Raw genomic sequence first — 24,323 nt, 5'->3', positions numbered from 1 at the left:
TGGATTAGGGCTTTTGCTTTAAACCGTAAGATCTCCGACAGTTGTCTTCTCAGATGTCCCAGCTCCCTACCTACTGATGCTGTCTGTATCTTTTTATGCTGTATTTCTAAGGTCTGGATCTCATCTAATAATTCTTTGGTCTGTTTTTCCCTTTTCTTTTTCAAAATTGCTCCATGTTTGATTAAAATTCCTCTGATCACGGCCTTGTGTGCCTCCCAAATCATACCTGGGTCACTCTCAGGAATGTCGTTTATCTGAAAATATGCTATCATTTCTTTAGATACATCGTCCCTTACTTCAGGATTTTGAAGAAGGCTTTCATTCAATCGCCAGCATCCCTTACGTTGAGTGGCCAGGTTAGACAGGGAGAGACACAATGAAACCGGAGCATGGTCCGACCATGTTATATTTCCGATTATGATTTCTGTAACGTCTGAAATTAAATAGTGTGGAATCAAAAACATGTCAATACGCGAGTACACTTGATGTGGGCTGGAAAAAAAAGTATAATCTCGTTCTTCTGTATGTAAAGTCCTCCAGGCATCTACCACTTGCATTTCATGCATTTTTTGTAGTATACTTCTTCGGACCCGACAGGGGACAGCTGAAGTTCCTGAGGAGGTGTCGATTCTAGGATCTAGGGGGATGTTGAAGTCCCCTCCCAGAATCAATCTCCCCTCTATAAAGTCCCTTAATTCTGAAAGAATTTTTTTAACAAACTGGTCCTGCTGTTTATTTGGTACATAGATTGTTGCTAATGTTACCTTAATGTTTCCAATGCTTCCTTTAAGGAAAATAAATCTCCCATTAGGGTCTACCCGTTTGTCCACTAAGCACCATGGCACTCGATTAGATATTAATATTGAGACCCCCTTAGATTTAGCCTGTTGATTTGGAGCATGATACACACAAGGGAAAAATCTATTTTGAAGAAGAGGGAGTCTACCTGCCTTAAAGTGTGTTTCCTGAACATAGGCTACATCTGTCCCGGATCGCCTCAAATCGTTCAACAACATTTTCCTTTTCTCTGGGACATTAAGACCCTTAACATTCAAGGAGGTAATCTTCACCTCTTCCATTTTTCAGACAACACTGACAACAACAAAAAAAAAAAGGAAAAAAAAAAGAAAAAAATACAAAAAGAAAATAAAAGGTGGGGGGAGAGCACCCCTCCCAAACCTACCTATACGCCCCTTCCTAACCCCTTCTAATCCCTCCCTCCCTTCTAGGCCCAATCGGGCGCGCACCCAAAACTGAGCCACCTGACCTGTGACTTCAGTGGGTAAAACCTAATTGGGGGTTTTGGCACAAGATGACAGGGGGGCTCAGACCTAACCTCTTATCCACCCCGGCTCTGAGTTTACTACAATTACCATCTGTAGTCAATCTTCTAAACGTATATATCCACTTTATATTTAAGCCAAATCGCCTTATTACTTTTTATTTATATCCATAAAAAAAAAAAAAAAAAAAAAACGCTCATCAACGCTACCCTATATCATCCTTCCTACTCCATCTCTCGTAGGATCCGGACAATCCACTAAAACTCTAACAACACATATATCTATCTTCTAATCATTGCACGTTCATGTTCCTCTGCTCTCTCCCTGGCGGTCACATCTTCCTTACTTCTTCTTCAATTCCCGAAAACGAATCTTTAACGTTTAAAGCAAAGATTCTCTATCAAAATATACATTTTATTTCGCAAATATAATATCTCATATGGCCCCCCATAAAGAGCGGGCCAAAATACCAGACGGTCTTTGAAAATTTAATTTAAACTGGGAGTACCGCCAGAAGCGTGTTTTGATGTATAATAGCCAAAGTTAGGTAGAGGAACACAAATCTGCCCATCAGTAAGTCTATACAGTATCATTAAAATATCAATTGTCCGATCCCCTATAAACATAGCACACATCCTTGATCAAAATATTATGCCCTACGTTCCCCAAAAAAAACTAAAATAATAATAATAATAATAATAATAATAATAATAATAAACAAAAAAAAGGGGAGGGGGGGCCAGAAACCACCAAAATAATATCCAGTTATCCTTCACCTAAATTCATCACCAGTTAATATTACTGTTCCCTCCCTTTCTTTTCCCATTTCTCCCCTTTCCCTTCCCCTTTTTTCTCTTCCCTTAACCCTTGCTTCTTCCCTCTAACCGCCCCTTAAACAACATATAAATGGTCCTTAACGGACATTTTTTCACAAATAGAGGGATTGGGAAGGGACATATAAATCCAAATTTTATTTAAATGAAAAATAAAATAAAAAAATACCTCCTGAAAAAAAAGTTGGGACATTTTTTTTTTTTTTTTAAAAAACAAGAAAAGGGGGGGGGGCAGAAACCTCCAAGATAATATCCAGTTATCCTTCACCTAAATTCATCACCATATACTGTTCCCTCACTTTCTTTTCCCATTTCTTCCCTTTCCCTTCCCCCCTTTTCTCTTCCCTCTCATTGCCCCTTAAACATCATATAAATGGTCCTTAACGGAAATTTTTTCACAAATAGAGGGATTGGGAAGGGACATATAAATCCAACTTTTATTTAAATGAAAAAAAAAACAAAAAATCCCTCCTGAAAAAAAAGTTGGGACATTTTTTTTTTAAAAAAAAACAAGAAAAGGGGGGGGGGGGCAGAAACCTCCAAGATAATATCCAGTTATCCTTCACCTAAATTCATCACCATATACTGTTCCCTCACTTTCTTTTCCCATTTCTTCCCTTTCCCTTCCCCCCTTTTCTCTTCCCTCTCATTGCCCCTTAAACAACATATAAATAGTCCTTAACGGCCATTTTTTCACAAATAGAGGGATTGGGAAGGGACATATAAATCCAACTTTTATTTAAATGAAAAAAAAAAAAATCGAAAAATCCCTCCTGAAAAAAAAGTTGGGATATGTTTTTTTTTTCCTTTTGTTTCCAAAAAAGAAAAAGAAAAGGGGGGGGGAAACCTCCAGGATAATATCCAGTTATCCTTCACCTAAATTCATCACCATATACTGTTCCTTCACTTTCTTTTCCCATTTCTTCCCTTTCCCTTCCCCCTTTTTTCTTCCCTCTCATTGTCCCTTAAACAACATATAAATAGTCCTTAACGGACATTTTTTCACAAATAGAGGGATTGGGAAGGGACATATAAATCCAACTTTTATTTAAATGAAAAAAAAAAAAATCGAAAAATCCCTCCTGAAAAAAAAGTTGGGATATGTTTTTTTTTTCCTTTTGTTTCCAAAAAAGATAAAGAAAAGGGGGGGGGGAAACCTCCAGGATAATATCCAGTTATCCTTCACCTAAATTCATCACCATATACTGTTCCTTCACTTTCTTTTCCCATTTCTTCCCTTTCCCTTCCCCCTTTTTTCTTCCCTCTCATTGTCCCTTAAACAACATATAAATAGTCCTTAACGGACATTTTTTCACAAATAGAGGGATTGGGAAGGGACATATAAATCCAACTTTTATTTAAATGAAAAAAAAAAAACGAAAAATCCCTCCTGAAAAAAAAAGTTGGGACATTTTTTTTTTTTTTTTTTTTTCCTTTTGTTTCCAAAAAAGAAAAAGAAAAAGAAAAGGGGGGGGGCAGAAACCTCCAGGATAATATCCAGTTATCCTTCACCTAAATTCATCACCATATACTGTTCCTTCACTTTCTTTTCCCATTTCTTCCCTTTCCCTTCCCCCCTTTTTTCTCTTCCCTTAACCCTTCCTTCTTCCCTCTTACTGCCCCTTAAACAACATATAAATGGTCCTTAACGGACATTTTTTTTTCACAAATAGAGGGATTGGGAAGGGACATATAAATCCAACTTTTATTTAAATGATTTAAAAAAAAAAAAAAAAAATCGGAAAATCCCTCCTGAAAAAAAGTTGGGACATAAAAAAAAAAAACAATTTTATATCAAGGGTATTCTTCATATTTTCTATCTCACTTCACATCGACCCAGGTATCTCCCCCCTTCTTTTTTCTGGGTTGGCGTTTTTTTATCTATAACCACATTTTTTATTCGTTTAGAAAAATTAGGAATAAATTGTAGCCAGTCTGGCACTTCCACAGAATCTACTTCCAAAAATGTAAACAATTCTGGTAAGTCTGTGCGTTGTTTAAGAAGGAAGGATTCCTTATAGGGTCCCCTCCTCCCCTCGCGCTTGTTTTTTTTTTCTTTTTCGGTGGTGGGGGTCTATATTTCAAAACGTGGGTAATATGCACAATAGGGGAAAATTATAGCCCATATAATAGAATGTTTTTTGTGTCTCTATTTTTTTTTTTCTCCCCACAACATAGGGGTAATTGTTTTATTCCCCTTCTGACTATGTGTTTTTTTTTTTTTTCTTTCTTTTTCTCCTGCCTTCTTATTTTTGTACACTTGTACAATAAGGGGAATTAACCCCTACACCTTTCACTATATTCTAGATGGACTTCGTGTCTTCCCTTTTTTTTTTTTTTTTCCCACAACTTCTTCTTGTTTTCGTATATTTAAGTAAATACACAAGTAGGGGAATTAGCCCCTATATTTTTCACGATATTTTAGAGGGACTTAGTGTCTTTCTTCTCTTTTTTTGTTTTTTTACAACTCCTTTCTGGTTTTGTACACTCATGTAAATACACAATAAGGGGAATTACCCCTACATTTCTCACTACATTTTAGTAGGACTTAGTGTTTCTTTTTTTCGTATACTTAAGTAAATATACAATTAGGGGAATTAACCCCTATATTTTTCACTGTATTTTAGAGGGACTTAGTGTCTTTCTTCCTTTTTCTTTTTTTTTTTTTTCTTTTTTTTTTTTTTACACCCCTTGTACACTCAAGTAAATACACAATAAGGGGATTAACCCCTACACCTCTCATTATATCCTAGTCGGATTCAGTGCGTTTTTTTTTTTCTTCACAGTGTCGTCTTTTTCTTTTTCTTTCCCCTCTACAATATAGGGGAAAATGTTTTTTAGTTTTATTCTTCTTCCTATGGGGTAGTTCATATATATATATATATTATTTTTTTCTCTCCATCTCTCTCTCCTACCCTCTCTCTCTCTCTCTCCTCTCTCTTTCTTTTATATGTCCTCCCCCCCTCCATTCAATGTAGGTATAGGTAGTGTGGTCCTATCTCTGGGTATCTCCCTTGGAGAGTGAAAAGGGAAGGATTGGCCCTGGGGAGGAATGATGGAGAAATCCAGGAGTAGTACATAATATTGGTAGAAGAAGATATAGTTTTTAATATTTTTTCAATGATAAGGGTACATTCTGAGACCATATATGTTAGTCTGTATATTGATTTTATGTTGTATTAATTGTACTGTTTTGTAAAAAAATGAATAAAAGATTTTGGAAAAAAAAAAAAGGAAGGAAGGATTGCTGATTTTTCTTAATTGTTAAAGAAAGCGGGTATCCCCAGCGGTACGTCCCACCACATTTTTTAATGATATCTAATAGGGGGCGTAGCATGGGGTATTCTATTCCCGTGTGTGTAGACTTAAAACTGGTCGTCTTCTTCCTACCACATGTATTATTAATACACACAGAACATTTCCTGCAAGGGTGATAACCTTTTGAAAGAGGAAAGAAAGAGGGCTTAACAGGGGGGTCAGGAACATTTGGGGCGATTTGATTCCTCAAAGAGCTGGCCCCTCTGTAAATAATTCCTGCATTATCAGGAAGTGACGGCCCTAATATGCCATCACTTTTCAATACTCCCCAATGTCTGGAAATAATGCCCTTTATCTGTCTGTACTGCACCGAAAAGGAGGTAAAAAAGGAATTCTTATATTTGGACTCTTGTGCCACTTTTTGTCGTGTCATAGTGAGTGAACTCCTATCAATGGTCGCCACTCTATTGATTTCTTTGTCAATCTCGTGGCTCGGGTATCCTTTATCCGCAAACCTCTGTTTGAGAATCTGCGCCTGCACATGGTAATCCTCTACATTCGAGCAGTTCCGCCTAATGCGCAACAACTGGCTCTTAGGTACCGATGATAGCCACGATGGATGATGACAACTACCGACCGGAATGTATCCATTCCGGTCGGTGCTCTTGAAGTATGTTCTGGTAGCCAACTGTTCATCCTGGACAAAGATCTCCAGATCCAAAAAGTGAATGCTAGAGCGACTAGCCTCATAAGAGAGGCCAATCCCCAATTCATTGCAATTGAGCATAGCCATAAATTCACTAAGGGACTCCTGGTCACCTCTCCATAGGAGGAGGATGTCGTCTATGTATCGAGCCCAAAATACTATTTCAGGTCGATTATAAGCATAGACGACATCCTCCTCCCAATATTGGCCAGGCTGGGGGCGAATTTGGCCCCCATTGCCACTCCTTTGCGTTGGATATAATATTCGCCACTGTACCAGAAATAATTGTGCGCAGTGGCGAACCGCAGAAGTTCCATGATGAAACTCTTTTGTGTGGCAGAAAGGACCTCAGACCGCTCCAAAAAACATTCAACTGCTTGATGTCCTAAGTTGTGAGCGATGCTAGTGTAGAGAGAAGCGACATCTGCTGTCACCAGCAGTATGTCCTCATCGTACACTATGTCCTGAAGAAGAGAGATGACGTGTCTGGTATCTTTTAAATAGGAGGGAATCTCCCTAACTATGGGTTGCAGATGGAAATCAATGTACTTGCCCAGGCGTGCTGTAACAGAATTGATCCCACTAATAATAGGTCTTCCCGGTGGGTGGGCACTGTCTTTGTGAATTTTTGGTAAAAAGTACATCACCGGGATGCGTGGTACTTTTGGGATCAGATAGGCTCGTTCTTTTTTATCCAGTATCCCCTTGCGGGTTCCATCTTCAATGAGTTTTGTTAAAGAGGTTTTAAAAACGTTGGTGGGGTTAGAAGGCAATTTGGTGTAAGTTTCAGTGTCTCCTAATATTCTAAGCATTTCCTCATGATAGGCCGATTTATCTAGAACCACAATCCCTCCCCCTTTGTCCGCAGGGCGGATGATGAGATCCTTGCGTTCACATAAACTCTTTAGACCCTTCTTGATGTTGGGGTCAACATGAGTTTTTTTAGGGGGAAGGTCATCCAAATCCCTCAGAACCAGATCTCTAAAGACCTTTACACTAGGTGCCATCGGGCAAGGTGGGTTGAATAGAGATGGGTTCGAGAGACCTGTATGGACAATTTCTGAAGTCACCTCTGAGAGGTTGGGCCTAGTTGGGTTGCTTAAAAAATAACGTTGGATATTGAGCTTGCGCACAAATTTCTGAACGTCTATAAATGTATTGAATTTATTCAAACATTTTGGGGGAACAAATTTTAGACCCTTATCCAAGACAATTTTTTCTGCCTCTGTGAGTACAGTTTTGCTAAGGTTAAAAATACCTGCCCCGGCTACACTCTTGGCCTTTTTCGACCGGGCGCTGCCCCCCTCTCGTGCCCCGTTTTGTTCTTCCCCTCGGTTGTAGTTGGCATGGTCCCTGTAAAAATCCCCTGAATAACTTGGTCTAGGTTGATCCTGGTTATAATGATATGGAGACCTGTCATGATGGTTATCCTCTCCATTCATATATCCATATTGATCATATGGTCTAGGTGGATAGTCCCTGTATGTAGGGGCTCCACCTCCTCCTCGTCTCGGTGTGGTGGGGTGTCTTGGGGGATAGTCACTATGGTTACCTCCATAAGGTGAATAATCACGTGACCGTCCTTCCCGTGAGTGGTCCCTCGGGTTGTTGTGTTTACCTCGAAGTCCCTTACCCTTACCTCTATTGTTCAGTGGATGTACACCCTGGTGTGCATTTGGGGTACGAGGTCCAACTGGTCTATTAATTGACCCACTTGGCCTTGTAGCCGGCGCCGTTACAGACACCGGTTGCGAAAATGAAAGAATCTTGGCATCACTGGTGGAAGGTTGAGATAAATCCATATCCATGTGTTGTGGATTGGCATTTGCCTCAAAGTTGGTATTAGTTTGCCAACTAAACACCACTCCTGCCTTGTAATCAGCGATGTCTCTATTATACTTTTTCTGTTTTTTTATATTTTGTTCCCGTTCTTCCTTCTCAAGATGGTTTTTTAAATTGGTGGATAGTGTGCTGTATTCTGACGTGGTCTTAGATGTTAGAAGCTTCTCTTTAATATCTTTAATTTCCTTATCTAAAAGAACCATTTTGGATTTCTTTCTTTCCATTAAAAATTCTAAAAGGGACAGTCCCTGTTTATTAAAAAACTTAAACCATGATTCCAAATCGGGATCACCTTGTTGGGGATGCACATCCCATCTAAGTCCTCTGGGAACCATATGCTCTTTAGCATAGTGTTCCAAGAAGGCAGTATCCCATTGAAGGTGTAATTCTGAGGTCATAATATTCTTCAGTCTAGTGAATAAACCTCCCATCTCAGAATATGTGTTCAAGACTGAGAAAACCCCCTCTGTATTAAGAGTACGACTACTGCGGTAATCAAAAATGTCAATTTTTTAGGTGGAAAAAGAATGCTGCAATATAAAAATATTTAAATTCCAAAAACTGTGAGTGTAAAAAATATTGCGCAAACTAAAATATAATATGGATAGGCAGCCAACACACAAAATGTATTTGTGAAAGAATATACAAGCCTAATAAGTGTAATACCCCTTTTCAGCCACAAGATGCCGCTCGTATTGTCAATGATACTTCTTTGGATTTGAAGCTCAGCTGAGTGTCATGTTCCTAATGGGCAGTGAACGTCGGCAGATTAACAGATGAATGATTCCAAACAGGTGGATAATGGGCTATTAAGGCAGGTGAGGGCATGGGACTGTGTACACACCCCAGTAGAAGTCCAATTGCGACGAAACCGGTAGGGTATACAGGTCACATTGCCACCATCTGCTAAAACTCTGTGGATTCCTTCAGCCTTTCACAGGGCATTGAAGCTTTATTTTTTTTGCTGCATGTTTTTCTGGTTGGATTGTTTTCTCCTTTTTTTTTTGGATTCACTACTGAATTTTATTGCCAATTTTATTCAAAGTGTTGATCTTTGTAGTGACACTAGTTTGATGTTTTTTATTAAATCACAACTTTTTTACACTATGAGGAGCTTTTTCTTTTTTCTTTTTTCCTCACATACCTTGGTATGATCAATTATTGGCTGTATCACGATTTTCCAATCACCCTTGGAAACATCCGAACCCCCCTGGACTGTGAGTATAATCTCCCACCAGCAACCGTCCTGATGTCACATAGGCTTTGAAATAGTCTTGGAAGGATACCACTGCAAGGATAACCAGAGAGGGCAATCGGCCCATACAAGCATTGGAGACCCACCCATCGTATGATGAGCAGTGGGTCATTGGAATCTGGTAAGAGTATCCATTTACTACCTTCCCTAAAGTGATTGGAATGAGTTGCTGAAGATATTCATCTCTTCAAGTCCATACGAGTGGAAAGAGTTTATACTTGTATATCACCACTGATAGGGGGACGGACTTTACATATTTTGTTTCTATGCAGACTGTTGCAGAGGAATATAGAGATTCTTCCACATATTAATTTATGTTGATGCTGGGTGTCTGGTTCATATGCCAAATTGGGAGAGTTGCTACCTCCTCTTTTTGCTATCAAACACCTTTTTGATTGCCGGATTGATCTCTATGGACACATAACAACACAGATTGATTTATGTACAATATGGTGTTGGGCTGAGTTTGTGTAATGCACTTTGTTTAATTTACAGGTTTATTTAATATTCTCATTTTTATATTTGTGATTGATATTTCACATTTGTGATACTACACATTATCCCACTATCACTGTGTGGATACACGTTGTTTTTTCATTCCTTTCAGGAGTGTCTTACTCCATTTGGGGCATCCCGAGTAGAGCTGAGTCATTGGCGCTACACTTTATATTTTTACACTCAACATATTTGTCGCGTGCCTCATGAGCAGATTGGGGGGCCAAGCCAGCGCGACCAGTGTCCATGCCAGGAAAGGTATCTGAGGGTAGTCCTGCCTCAGCACCAATGTTGGCTAGGTTTGACTGGGAGTGCCTGCGTGTATCCAGGTGTATCGCTGTCAGGAACAGGCGGAACCGGCTGGCGAGTATCCCAAAGGCATTCTTGACTACCCTCCGAGCTCTGGCCAGCCGAAAATTGAAAAGCCTCCTCTCCGGGGTGAGGGTCCTCTGGGGAAAAGGCCGCATGAGGTGAGGTCCAAGACCGAAAGCTTCATCCGCAAGAAAAACAAACAGAAGTCCCTCCAAATTGTCTTCATCCCGTGGCAGTTCCAGACCACCAGATTGTAGACGCTTGGCAAACTCCGTCTGCGCGAACACTCCCCCATCAGACAGCCGGCCGTTCTTCCCTATGTCCACATACAAAAATTCGTACTGTGCCGACACCACCGCCATCAACACGATACTTTGTAGTTAAAATAGTACGAACGGGGTGGCGGCACTATGCGGACGTGTTTCCCATCTATTGCCCCTCCGCAGTTTGGAAAATCACACCGCTGGGCAAATTGGGAAGCCACAGTCTGCCATTCCTGTGGCGTGGAGGGAAACTGTGGGGAGAAACAAACAATTACAATTAGAAATTTGCTAAATAAACATTGCAATCACAATTCCAAAAACATCCTTGTGCCACATCATTATAACATTTACTAGCATTGGAGTGAGTATTACAAAGATATAGGCCCACTTAAATCAGACTCCTCACCCCTCTGATGGGGCATTAAACATTTTTAGGGGGAGGGTCCTAGCTGAGTGTAGGCCCTAAAAATTCAATACAGGTAGCACTATGCCTAAAAATATTACAAAAATAAAAAAAGACCAAAAACAAAAAGGGGGGGGCAGAACTACAATGGAGTAGACAAAAATAAGGTTGAAAAAAGACTAGGCTAGGTGTGTTTGGCCCTAGGATAGCATGCTGGACAGGTTTAGTGAAGGGAAAGATGCATGTAAGACAAAAAAAGAGCATGGAAAGCTTCAAACAGGCATGGGGACAAAAGGGAACATTCACAGCATGGGAAGTAGGGAAATCTGCAAAAAAAGATAAATAAATTAGCATACATTAAAAAACATAGATTGTGATGTTTAAAGGAGGAAGCTTACCTTAATATACTCCTCCTGTATGACTTGAACGATAGCAGAACACGTCTCCGGTATGATCATCCCAAGCGCCTGGGGAGAGATGCCTGTCGAGAACTTGAGGTCCTGCAGGCTCCTCCCAGTCGCCAGGTACCGCAACGTGGCAATAAGCCTCTGCTCGGCCGTGATGGCTTGACGCATCACAGTGTCCTGCCTCGTGATATAGGGGGACAGAAAATCCAATAGACGGTGGAAAACGGGGTCCGGGTACGGAGAAAGTTCCTGAAGTCATCAGGATTATTCTCCTGGATTTCCCTAAGCAGAGGCATATGAGAAAATTGGTCACGCTGGCGCAACCAATTCTTGGCCCAGGAACTCCTCCTCCCTCTGTTCCTGGCCAAAGTCCTTGAGTTATTATGACCTGCAGAAGCCAGCCTATACGCAGCATGAATTTTAGAAAAATCACGCTGCCCCATCATGGCTTCAAACCGGTCGGCTGGTCAGAATGCACTTCAAACAGAAAGCACCCCCAAATCCAGCAATACCTGTAAAGAACACACTGCACCCAGATATGAGCGGACAGGACGGCACTGCAAAGCAGAAACGACCCGAAAGCCAGCAATGAATGACAAATATGAACCCACAAGCACATACTGAACCCGAGAATACGATCTGAAAAAGCACGGAGACTGAAAAGCGCGAATCGGCTCTCACCAACGTTTCACTAACACGCGGTTACACGGAATTAGCAAAAGCGGACTCAAGGGCAGCAACGAAGACTTTGGCCTACCCCTTTATAGTGACGTCGTACGTGGGTCACGTGTCCGCGCTCTGACCCGATCGGATTTTGGACTGACGGTGTGTATGCATATCAGACCATCAGGCCACTTCAGCGGTGAACCGATGAAAACGGTCCATCGGACCATTCTCATCGGTTTGGACCGACCGTGTGTACAAGGCCTTACAGCTTACCTCTGGTAAGCATACAACTTCATAGGTGGTGGTGCACAGGTGTGATTGGTGACACATTGTGGTTCTGCTGTTTCCTCGCACAGGATTTCTATTTGCTCACTGGTTGCTGCACTGTGTAACTTACTATAGGACTATCATATAGATTCATCAGTGATTGGATATTCCTTTTTCCTTTTTTGTTGGTTCAAATATGGACTATATATGCACTATGATTTATATATATTATGGGGCAGATCCACAAAGCACTTACGCCGGCGTATCTCGAGATGCGCGGCGTAAGTGTATATATACGCCAGTGTAACTATGCGCCGTATCCACAAAACGAGATACGCCTGAAAAATAGGCCTTTTCCGACTGACGTAATTTTTCTGCGCCGGCGCATCGTGGGCGCAAATATACCCTGGACGCACCATTGTTTTGCTATTCAAATATGCAAATGAGGGAGATACGGCGATCCACGAACGTACGTGCGCCCGACGTGGGCTACGCGCGCCGCGCATAAGTTATACGTCCGGTCTAAAGTTACCCCTCATAAAAGCAGCTGTAACTTTGCACCAGACGTGTGCAGGTCAGCTGGAGAGCAGCTTCAGCAGCACCGTTAGGGACGAGCTGAGCATCCACACTTGCAGGACAACAATCTGTATGCCAATATGCCAGGGGCATCCATGGTCATAGCTATACTACTGGCTTTACATGCGCGTAGAAGGAGGAGGGCACGGGCGTGGATATTTCCCGACCGCGCCTAAACGTCTTTGGCATGAGGGCTTCAGAGGTGTATCGCATCTTCAGATTCAGCCCTGCTGCCATCCTGGAATTAACCACAACCCTAAAAGATGACATCACCCGCCAGACACATCGCTCACATGCAGTGGAGCCACTGGTCAAGGTACTGGCAACACTTAATTTCCTTGCCAGTGTCTCGTTCCAGCGTACAAGTGGAGTATTGGCTGGGATGGCACAATCCTCCATTAGCAGATGTGTGCACCAGGTTGTCCCCGCAATCCTCAGACGCATGGCCCACCACATTGTCAGACCCACCCATGAGCATCTGCGGGTAAAGGCAATGTGTGATTTCTACAGAATTGCAGGATTCCCACTCACCGTGGGGTCCATTGATTGCACACATGTGGCACTACGACCCCCCCGTGACACAGAGCACATATACCGCAATCGTAAGCACTGGCATTCCATCAACATACAGGTGATAGCCGATGCCCAATGCCTCACATGGCACGTCCGTGCCAAACACCCAGGGTCCAGCCACAACAGCTACATATGCCATCAAAACCCCATCCCAACAGAATTCAAACAGAATGTGTATAGGGACAGCTGGCTGGTTGGTGAGTGACATGGGTGTCAGGCATGACTGTCCGCCCCCATGATGCAGACATCACGAGGGGCACATGCATGACTAACATCCTCCTGTCTTTTTCCTTCCAGGTGACTCTGCATATGCACTTGGGCCCCATCTCATGACTCCATACCGGAATCTTGAAACCCCAGGAGAGCAAAGATACAATGATGCACACACACGTACCCGTGCAGTGGTGAAGTCCCGTTTCCGATGCCTAGATAAGTCCGGGGGGACCCTGTTGTATTCCCCAAACTTTGTGTGCCAGATCATCGGTGCATGTTGCATGCTACACAACTTTGCCATGAGAAAGGGCCTGGAGATTGACATACGTGAGGACCTGACCCCCAACCAGACATTCCCCCCCTGACCGAGGCTACCCCATCTTCTGAGGGAAGAGCAGTCAGGAGATGCCTCACAGTAGGCATCTTTGCACGTTAAACACACACATTCATCATGAGATTCACAAGGAGAATGCACGCATGCACACCACTGTGGTCCGTAGCACACACACCTCACATCCTCATCACATTGGATTATCCCAAATGCAGGACTTGGGAGCAGCAACCACTCACACGGACCTGGGGATCACTTCTCCCTGGTCCTGGGGATCCCTTCTCCCCGACGACCAAGGGTGACACCGCTTTTCCGGCAGGAATGTCACCCCCACATTCAAACACCAGTCACACTGTAGCCTGCACTACTAACCGTGTGCTTGGGCTACAAAAAAAAAGAAAACTCCATAACCTGAGTATATACAAAAAATAAACATAAAAAACTCATAACCTGAGTCGATCAGAAAAAATACAAAAAAAATTAACGGCGCTGACATGCCCCACGCCTGCCGCGGCCCCGGCCCCAGCTCCTCATTGGAGACTAATGGGGGGGAATCAGAAGGAGGAGCATCCCCTGGTCTCTCCACGCCTGGCGGCCTGCCCTCCAACGCCAGGGCGATGCAGGTGAGGACCGCATTGGTGTTCGCCTGCAGCCTCACCCCCACCTGGATGGCTGCTGTGTTGTCCCTGACAGCCTCTGTCAGGGCGTGGACCTCATCACCCAGGCCTGCTGTGGTAGCCTGCAGATCAGCCAGGCAGGTGACCACAGCTGACGAATTTCAGCCCACATCCTGCACAGCTTCCTTCAGGGAGGCCATGCTTTGTGCCATGTGGTTGATATTCATGGCAACCTCACCCAGATGGCGAGTCTGGCGGGCCTGGTCCCTCCTGAGGTGTTCCGGGAGAACATCAGACACCCCCTTGTCTTCCTAGACACCTTCCTGGGTCCAGAAGTGGCTTGGGGCCTTGGAGAAGGGGAGACCCTTGGGGGGGAAGCCCTGTTGGGGGAGGAGCGGGAGGGGCTACCCCTGATGGAGGGCTGACTGGTGCCAGCCACAGGGGAAGACTCCTCCAAATGAAGCCTCACCTTATTCCCACTGGTCACCTCCTCCTCCTCAACAACCACCTCCTGAGGAGAGGTGTGGCCACTCCCTTCCACTGAGGACTCCTGGCTTGCCAGGTGGTCTGCCTCAGACTGATGTCCGGGGGATGGTGTGGACTGGACAGATGGCCCAGCACCCTCCTGCACATCTGTGGATGACACAAAACATTCACATGTTGGAGGATCCACAGACTTGTCACATGTTCCCTTCCACCCCCACACATGCTACACACCAGATAGGAGATAAAACACACTTACCTGTCCTCAAGGCATCCTCAACGGAGTCAAAGCCCTCAACTCCCTCCACTTGATGCCTGTGGAGGCACTGGGCAACAACCTGCTCCTCAGGAGTGAGCGTCTCGGTAGTTGTTGGTCCCCCTCCAGTGCCCCTGGCATGAGTGCTCATCCTGGCCAGCTTACCTTTCACCAGGCGCCGCAGGTCATTGATTTTTTTTAAAATGTCATTGGGGGTCCTGACCTCACTCCCCAAAGCATCGACATATGTTGCAATCTGTGCCAGGATCTCCTTCCTCCTGGCCTGGGTGGTGTTGGCACTCTCTGCCCCATGGAGATAGGTATCATACTGGGCCATGGCCCTGATAATGACCGCCTTCTCCTGTGGGGAATAATTTAATTTCCTCTTGTTCTGAGCTACTGGAGCAGACATGGCTCAAAAACAATCAGCTGCAAAGAAAACAACAAAAGTACCTTGCTTCAGGGGGGGGGAAAACAAGCGGATGTACTTTTGCACTGGACGGGAGCATTTCTGGGCGTATTTATGCCCTGGGCATATCTCACTGATTACGCCGGGCCTAGTTCGTATTTTCGTAACACTTTTTTTTCTGTTTCCGTTTTTTTCTGTTAGTTTATTTTTCGTTGAATCAAGATTAGTATTTTCGTTATATTTTGTATTCTGCCGCGTTCGTATTTTTAAAATGATTTTATTTGTTCCTTCGTTTTTACGTTGGTTTAATAGTCGTTGTTTTGCTATTCGTATTTACATTATATTGTCCATCATGCCGCGTTCGTATTTTCGTAAGAAATATATCTTCGTTGCTTTATGATCATTCGTATTTTCGTGTCTAATTTCCTTTGATTGTAAAAACTTACTTTTGTAGATTTTATTGCATTTGTAATTCTGTTAGAATACATTTTAGGGGGTAATCCACAAAGATCCGGCGTAACGTAAATTTTCCCATTTAAGTTACACTGCCTTAAAATTTCTACCTAAGTGCCCGATCCACAAAGCACTTACCTAGAAATTTTTGGCTGTGTAACTTAAATTCCGCCGGCGCAAGGCGTTCCTCTTTTCATGGGGGCGATTCCCATTTAAATAGGTGCGCTCCCGCGCCGGCCGTACTGCATATGCTCGTGACGTCATTTTCCCGACGTGCATAGCGCAAAATTACGTTACGCCGAGCTTTGTGGATCGCGACGGGTCAATAAAGTTGCGTCGGGAAAAAAAAAAGATACGCGGGAAAAAAAAAATTCAAAACAAAAAAAAAATCACGTCGCTGGACAGAAGGGTCTGCTTTTACATGGTGTAAACAGTTTACACTTTGTAAAAGCAGCCCTAATTTTGCGTTTGCAAACTAAAACTTACAGAGAAAAAAAGAAGCTGAAAAGCTTTGTTGATCTCCGTAAGTGCTAATTTGCATACCCGAGGCGGCATTTCGACACAAAATGCCCCCAGCGGCGGATTCGGTACTGCATCCTAAGATCCGGCAGTGTAAGTCCCTTACACATGTCGGATCTTCTGTCTAACTATGGGAAACTGATTCTGTGGATCAGTTCCATAGTTAGAAACAGGGATACGACGGCGTAACAGCAGTTACGCCGGCGTATCCCTTTTGAGGATCTGGCCCTTTATGTTTATTCGACACACTACTCGTCGTAATTTTGTAATTCATACTTTACTGCGATTGACTTGACTGTCTTAGTTAGCACACACACCCTGGGCCAGATTCAGAAAAGAGATACGCCGGCGTATCTCCTGATACGCCTTCGTATCTCTGAGTCCGGCCGTCGTATCTATGCGCCTGATTCATAGAATCAGGTTACGCATAGATATCCCTAAGATCCGACAGGTGTAAGTGACTTACACCTTCGGATCTTAGGCTGCAATCTCACGCTGGCCGCTAGGTGGCGCTTCCGTTTGTATATGCAAGGAATACGCTTTTTTCGGCGTATAGTTACCCCTGCTATATGAGGGGTACGTGCGGCGTATCCTATGTTAAGTATGGCCGTCGTTCCCGCGCTGAGTTTTGAATTTTTTACGTCGTTTGCGTAAGTCGTTTGCGAATACGGCTGGACGTAATTTACGTTCACGACGAGTTGCCGACGTCATTTGGAGCATGGGATTCAGATTCAGAACTGGGATTCAGTCGCGGCCAGTTCGTTCGGCGCTGGGACGCGCATCATTTAAATGATACACGCCCCCTACCCGCCGAATTTGAATTTCGCCAGGTGGATTTACGCTACGCCACCGCAACTTTACAGGCAAGTGCTTTGTGAATAAAGCACTTGCCTGAAAAACTTGCGGCGGTGTAACGTAAATGAGATCTAAAGATCCGCTCACCTATCTGAATCCCGCCCCCTGTCTAGAATGAAGTCTGACGTAGGAGAAAACTAAAATATGTCAGATATTACTGTAACGGTCACCACCGTTTACGACCTTCCATCACATCCAAGACAGCTCATCTGACACACAAACAAACCAGCAGGCCTCCCATTTCCCAGAATAACGAGACTTGCTCCGTGTTCTCTGGTTTCAAATGAAGACAATTTTAATGGTTCCTTCTCAGCTTATATACAGTACCAGGCATTAAAGCAACAATGAGATCTCCACCCCCTAATCACACACTAAGGCTAATTACTAACCATTCTAGACAGGTCGGCGCCGACCTATAATTATCATGTCTGCACATTCCTTAATTAACAGCATAACAAACAAAACCCCATCACACACTGAGTTCCAAAAACAGTATTTAGCATGCATAATTAGAGTTCTGGGAGCAGACCTGGCCCTTTGCACAAGGACAATGGAATGTCTTCCAGGCCCTGACTCAATTAGCATGTCACTAGTCAGGGCCAAGCATAGAAATGAGTCATAGAATATTCTTTGCAGGCATTAAGGAATATACTGTAAATCACTGTCCACGCCAAAACAATCCAACATGTGTACCCCATCTCCTGGGCTAAATCTGTGCCCAAAAGTCACTCCTGTTACAATTACAAATACAAATCTAGAAATTAGATGCACTGCAGTCTAACACAGAAAAAAACACAAGGAGCCAGGAGGTAATGAGAAAGAAGCTCATTGGGGGAAGGAACAAACCTCTTCAGAGGAAAGGGACAGCGCTCAGTGGCTATTGGTCAATGTCCAGAAATATTTCAGACTAACGAAAGCTAATTTACATTATTTCGTATTTTCGTTGTTTTCATTTCCGTTTTTCGAAGATTCGTAATTTATTTTTCGTTAGTTTTGATTTTCGTTTTTTATTCTTTGTTAGGCATTTCGGTTGTTTTCTTTTCGGTCTTCGAATATTAGTAAGTTTGCATTTTCGTTCATTTTATTTTTCGTAATTATATATTTTTTTGGGTTCGGTATTTTCGTTGTTTCTATGTTTTCGTTTCTTTCTTCTTTCATATCTTCGTTGTTTTCCATATTCGTTATTTTGAAAATATCGTTATTCGTTATTAATTGCGCTAAACCGTTCGTATATTCGCATGTTAACTAAAATAACGAAAATTGACGGAAAACGTATTCGTAACTAAAAAAATTGCACATGTCTACCCATGATCATGTATCTTTATGCAAACGTGAACTAGTAAAAACAGTTATCTTCAGCAACTGTGTGTTTCAGCAACCGTGTGCTCCAGCAACTGTCCATTTTAACATCTGTGCATTTTGCAAATATGCATTTCAGCATCTGTGCGTATTAGCAACTGTGCGTATTAGCAACTGTGCGTTTTTACAACTGTGCATTTTTAGCAATTGTGCATTTCAGCATCTGGGCATTTCAGCATCTGTGCATTTTAACATCTGTGCATTTTAGCAACTGTGCATTTTTCAGAATCTGTGTGTTTTAGAAACTGTGTGATTTAGCATCTGTGCGTCTTTGCAACTGTGCATTTTTAGCAAGTTTGTAAGCAAGCACCTGCTCAACTGCAGTTGGTCCTATACTTTAGACCGATACCAAGCACATATGCAATATATTGGAGATACAACTCCCTAAAATGCACCCACACTCATGTCTTTCAAATTTCAAACATGTACTTTAAAAACACTAATCACGGCAAGCTTTGTCATGACAGACCTTCAAGGACCGGGTCCTCCTTGTATATGGAGAATACTTCCCTGGACCTGTATAGCACACCTGCTAGAGCAACTCTTTGGTATGGTTTACACATGACCAAGGTGCTGACTCAGGGTCCAGCTCTCAAAAGATAAGCATTACAGGCAGAAACCTTGTTCTTCTTCCACGAGGCTCAGTTACCATCCATTTGGCTCTTTCAGGCACTTTAGATGGATCCGATTGCATAGCCTCTTGATCCTGTCAGGAATTTCTTAGTGGAGCTCTTCTTGGCACTTCATTAACCGTGACCAACACCTTCAACACTGGTGACAAAACAGAGGTACTCCCTGGATGGGAGGGGTTATATAGGGTGGGGTACTTCCGGTCCAAATTTGTATTTACCTCCTCATAAAAAGAAATCAGGTTTGTGTGACAACTTCTGTCTTTCACAAATCCATTCTGTCAGTTGCTAAATATATTTTTTTCCAACAAGATCTCGTCTATGGCATTTAACTCTCCAGTATCTTTACCGACTATAGAAGTTAAACTAACAGGTCTATGGTTACTTGGTAAAAACGTTGATCCCTTTTTAAATATGGGCTGTAGGAAATTAATGAGATGAAATATAAGCAGTATTTTTTCCTTTCTAGGATGCAAAATTTGTGGAGGAACGCAGAAAGCAACTACAGGTCTACCTTAGAAATGTCATGAACAAGGTCATCCAAACTTTGCCAGATTTTGTTGCCAAACCGAACAAAGACAGATTGACAGAGATCATGCCTTTTTTCGTGTAAGTTGTTGTTGATCTACATTTCTGTATTGCCAGCATATTAATATTAGAGATGTATAGAGTCAGCAGACACATTCCAGCCAATCAGCAGCATACTGACCCTCCCACCTCTAGGGCATCATCCATTTTAGATTCATTCTGGAGAGAGAGAGAGAGAGAGAGAGAGAGAGAGAGAGAGAGAGAGAGAGAGAGAGAGAGAGAGAGAGAGAGAGAGAGAGAGAGAGAGAGAGAGAGAGAGAGAGAGAGAGAGAGAGAGAGAGAGAGAGAGAGAGAGAGAGAGAGAGAGAGAGAGAGAGAGAGAGAGAGAGAGAGAGAGAGAGAGAGAGAGAGAGAGAGAGAGAGAGAGAGAGAGAGAGAGAGAGAGAGAGAGAGAGAGAGAGAGAGAGAGAGAGAGAGAGAGAGAGAGAGAGAGAGAGAGAGAGAGAGAGAGAGAGAGAGAGAGAGAGAGAGAGAGAGAGAGAGAGAGATTTTTGGAGTTAGGCAGGCTAGTCAGTTAATGTTACAGTGTGTAGAGGATATATATACATCCCAGGAGTTGTACATATATTTATACACTGTATAGTTTAGTTAGATTAGAGGTGCAGGGTGCTGTGTAATATAAAGGGGCCCAGTGGTGCAAGCTGCTGTGTAATATAATGGGGCCCAGTGGTGCAAGCTGCTGTGTAATATTAAAGGGGTCCAGTGGTGCTGGGTGCTATGTAGAGGGGCCCAGAGCTGTGGGGTGCTGTGTAATGTAAGGGGCCCAGGCTCACAGTGTAAACTGTGCCCACCTGCCAGTGCCACATTTCATCTATATTGTGTTGGCACAGTTGATAAGATATAAAAACAAAATTCACTGCAATACTAAATAGTAGTCTTTTGTCTGCAAGGGTGTCTTTGCCTCACAGGGTAAACTGTGCCCACCTGCCAGTGCCACATCTCATCTACATTGTGTTGGCACACCCCAGATGATACAGTCGTTGCTTCATTGTGAACAGACCAAAAGCGATCGGCTGGATAATTTTGCATAGAAAAACATCAAGGCCCAGATTCTCAAAGAACTTACGACGGCGCAGCGCCATGTACACCGTCGTAAGTCCTAATCTGACCCGTCTTATCTATGCGACTGATTCTTAGAATCAGTTACGCATAGATATCCATTAGATCCGACAGGCGTAAGTCTCTTATGCCATCGGATCTAAACTGCATTTTTTTTGACCGCTAGGTGGCGCTTCCGTCGAATTTCGCGTTGAGTATGCAAACTAGCTAGATACGCGAATTCCCGTAAGTAAGCGCGTCCGACGCAGTAAAGTTATGACGTTTACGTTAGGCTTTTCCCGGCGTAATGTTGCCCCTGCTATATGGTGGCATAAGTGCGGCGCAAGAATGTTAAGTATGGCCGTCGTTCCCGCGGTCGAAATTTGAAAAAGTTACGTCGTTTGAGTAAATCGTCCGTGAATGGGGCTGGACGTCATTTACGTTCACGTCGAAACCAATGACGTCCTTGCGGCGTACTTTGGAGCAATGCACACTGGGAAATTCCACGGACGGCGCATGCGCCGTTCCGAAAAAACGTCAATCACGTCAGGTCACAGTAGTTTTGCATAAAACACGCCCCCCTGATCCAAATTTGAATTAGGCGGGCTTACGCCGGCCGAATTACGCTACGCCGCCGCAACTTACGGAGCAAGTGCTTTGAGAATACCCGTCTAAGTTGCAGAGGCGAACGTAAATTGGATATGTTACGCCGCCCGCAAGGAAACGCCGTTCTACAAGAATCTGGCCCTAATTTTCTTTGTGATCATCTAAGGAGATCATTAAAGCCTACTAGGCCAACAATGGGCCCACACTGCAGAATCATTGTTTTCTGGGTCACTTAACTGTCACTGAACTACCTCAGCACGACCATAGGATTTGAAAAACCCCCATCGCCTGCAATCTCCCAAACGTGCGCACGAGCACAGTCATCACTACACCAAGATTGACGCATAGAGGAATAAAATTTATGTCTTGAGTGTGTAAGTTACAGGCAGGGTTAGGGTTACAGATAGGGTTACAGATAGGGTTAGGGTTACAGACAGGGTTAGGGTTACATATAGGGTTAGGGTTACAGACAGGGTTAGGGTTACATATAGGGTTAGGGTTACAGACTGTAACCCTAACCCTAACCCTATCTGTAACCCTAACCCTATCTGTAACCCTATCTGTAACACTAACCCTAACCCTTAGGCCGAGTACTCACGAGCAGACATGTCCGATGAAACCGGTCCGCGGACCGTTTTCATCGGACATGTCTGCCCGGGGACTGCCCGGGGACTTCTGTTCGATGGCTGTACACACCATCGAACAGAGGTCCGCGCGTAAACAATACGCGGGGCGTGTCCGCGGTGTCGCCGCGTCGATGACGCGGTGTCGCCGCGACAATGACGCGGCAACGTGGGCGGCCTGCCTTTAAAATGCTTCCATGCATGCGTCGAAGTCATTCGACGCATGCGAGGGATGGTGGGCGGCAGGACATGTACGGTAGGTCTGTACAGACGACCGTACATGTCTGGGCGGACAGGACACCTGTCCGATCTGCCCGAAAATGGTCCGCTCGGGCCTACACACGGCCAAACATGTCTGCTGAAACTGGTCCGCGGACCAGTTTCAGCAGACATGTTTGGTCGTGAATACGGGGCCTTACACTACCTGATCGATACAACATCATACCTGATGTTTTAAAGCACGTTATTCCAAACAATTTAGGAATGTTAGGTGATTTATGCCCTTTAATGATTAAAAACGGACTCTGCGACAACTACGTAATTTTCCATGGGAGTTTTACCATGGATCCCCCTCCAGCATGCCTCAGTCCAGGTGTTAGTCCCCTTGAAACAACTTTTCCATCACTATTGTGGCCAGAAAGAGTCCCTGTGGCTTTTAAAATTTGCCTGCCCATTGAAGTCTATGGCGGTTCGCCGGGTTCGCCCGTTCGCGAACATTTGCGGAAGTTCGCGTTTGCAGGTCGCGAACGCAAAATTTTAGGTTTGCGACATCACTAATTATTATCAGGTGTAGCACATAGGTGTTGGTATGCAGGTAGTTTTTCATGATTTGACAGGCAGCATTTCAACACATGCAGTGTATGATGACTTCTCTACCCCCCTCCCCCCTGATCCTGTTCTTTGTAATCCTGTTCTTATTAGTGCCGTTTTGGATTCCTCTTAAGATGGTAAATCTTTGTTACTATGGCTTTTCTTTCATAACATTTTTTATTTTTTTTACAGATCAGAATGAACAGGCTTTATTGCTGTTATACATGTTCTGAAGTCAATGCATTGCTCAACCTTGGATCTGCTGCATCTGGAGGATGTAACCTAAATCTAGCAGTCAGGCGTTCTGACTGCTAAACAATATTTTGCGTATTCTATGTCTATTGAGTGTAAAGGCAGTAAAGAGCAGAACACCCCAATACGGACCGTTTCTCAAGGCAACAAATGACTAGTGACCAAATTAAATAAACCGGATGCCCCTAGAATTATTGGTTTGATCAAGTGATGATCCACTAATCCCTTAGTAACTTGACAAATAATTTCATTGGTTATGCGGCCTTTGAAGTTTTTGCAAATGCAAAAGCACATGCATTTTAGGCATCTTATTTTAATTAAGACATGTGCACTTTCATATTTTTTTTTTTTTAATCTCTTTATTAAATGTTTTCTTTACATATAACATTTAACATGCCTTGACATTTCAAAGGTAGCTCGATACCACCTTTCTTTACTATATGGTGGTTTTTCCGAATCCTCCCCAAAAAACAAAAAAAGGGGGGGAGGAGGGGGAGGGGAGAGCGCAGAAAAGTGTTTGTGACATGCGTACTTACTTGAAAGTTAACATCTATAGGATTTTGTTGTTAATCAGGTTTCCAAAGTAGCCTATTTGATTTTCTATTATCGCTGGATATTGTAAACTTAAATTTTAACCAATAAATCAACCCAATAGTGATAATTGATTATTGACTGATCACTGATGGGTGGTTCAGTCTGCTTGTGTGTTGACGAGGCAGCAATATCTGATCATTACAGTTTGACTTGCCTTCCCTTATGATTATGCCATTTGGCTTTAAGCTAGGCAAGGCAGTAGGGCCCCATCACAGAATTTTCAAAGAGGTGTAGCCATGTTATAAGGGGGGTATATGAAGTTGCCCTCCACCTAGAACATTGGCAGTACCTCCACCTAGAACAGGGCTCCAGGGTATGTAGAGTGACTCACCCAAAATAGCTGACAGCAGTAATACTAATACACCCTGCATAGATTTCTAAGAGTAAAGATATGCAGACATACAAGCAGGTGATTAGTGTACCTTTTTATATATGATAAAGTGATTGCATTACATACGAACAGTGTGTATATATATATATATATATATATATATATATATATATATATATATATATATATATATATATACAGTACACACCAAAAGTTTG

At 43.2% G+C, this 24,323-nt stretch overlaps 1 protein-coding gene across 1 annotated transcript in view; it reads left to right on the top strand.

The window, feature by feature from the left end:
• The window catches only part of SNX29 (sorting nexin 29), a 1,289,390-nt gene extending 1,265,511 nt beyond the window's left edge, over nucleotides 1-23,879 (top strand). The window contains exons 16-17 of the mRNA XM_040358531.1: nucleotides 19,733-19,872; nucleotides 23,121-23,879. Coding sequence (XP_040214465.1) covers nucleotides 19,733-19,872; nucleotides 23,121-23,130 — 150 coding nt within the window. The 3' untranslated portion in view covers nucleotides 23,131-23,879. The remainder of the gene's footprint in view (nucleotides 1-19,732; nucleotides 19,873-23,120) is intronic.
• The last annotated feature ends 444 nt before the right edge of the window (nucleotides 23,880-24,323 follow it).

Source organism: Rana temporaria, chromosome 6 (genome assembly GCF_905171775.1).
Source record: "Rana temporaria chromosome 6, aRanTem1.1, whole genome shotgun sequence".
Classification (NCBI taxonomy): Eukaryota; Metazoa; Chordata; class Amphibia; order Anura; family Ranidae; genus Rana; species Rana temporaria.
The sequence above is the reverse complement of the archived record's forward strand: the minus strand, read 5'-3'. Positions and strand labels throughout refer to the sequence as shown.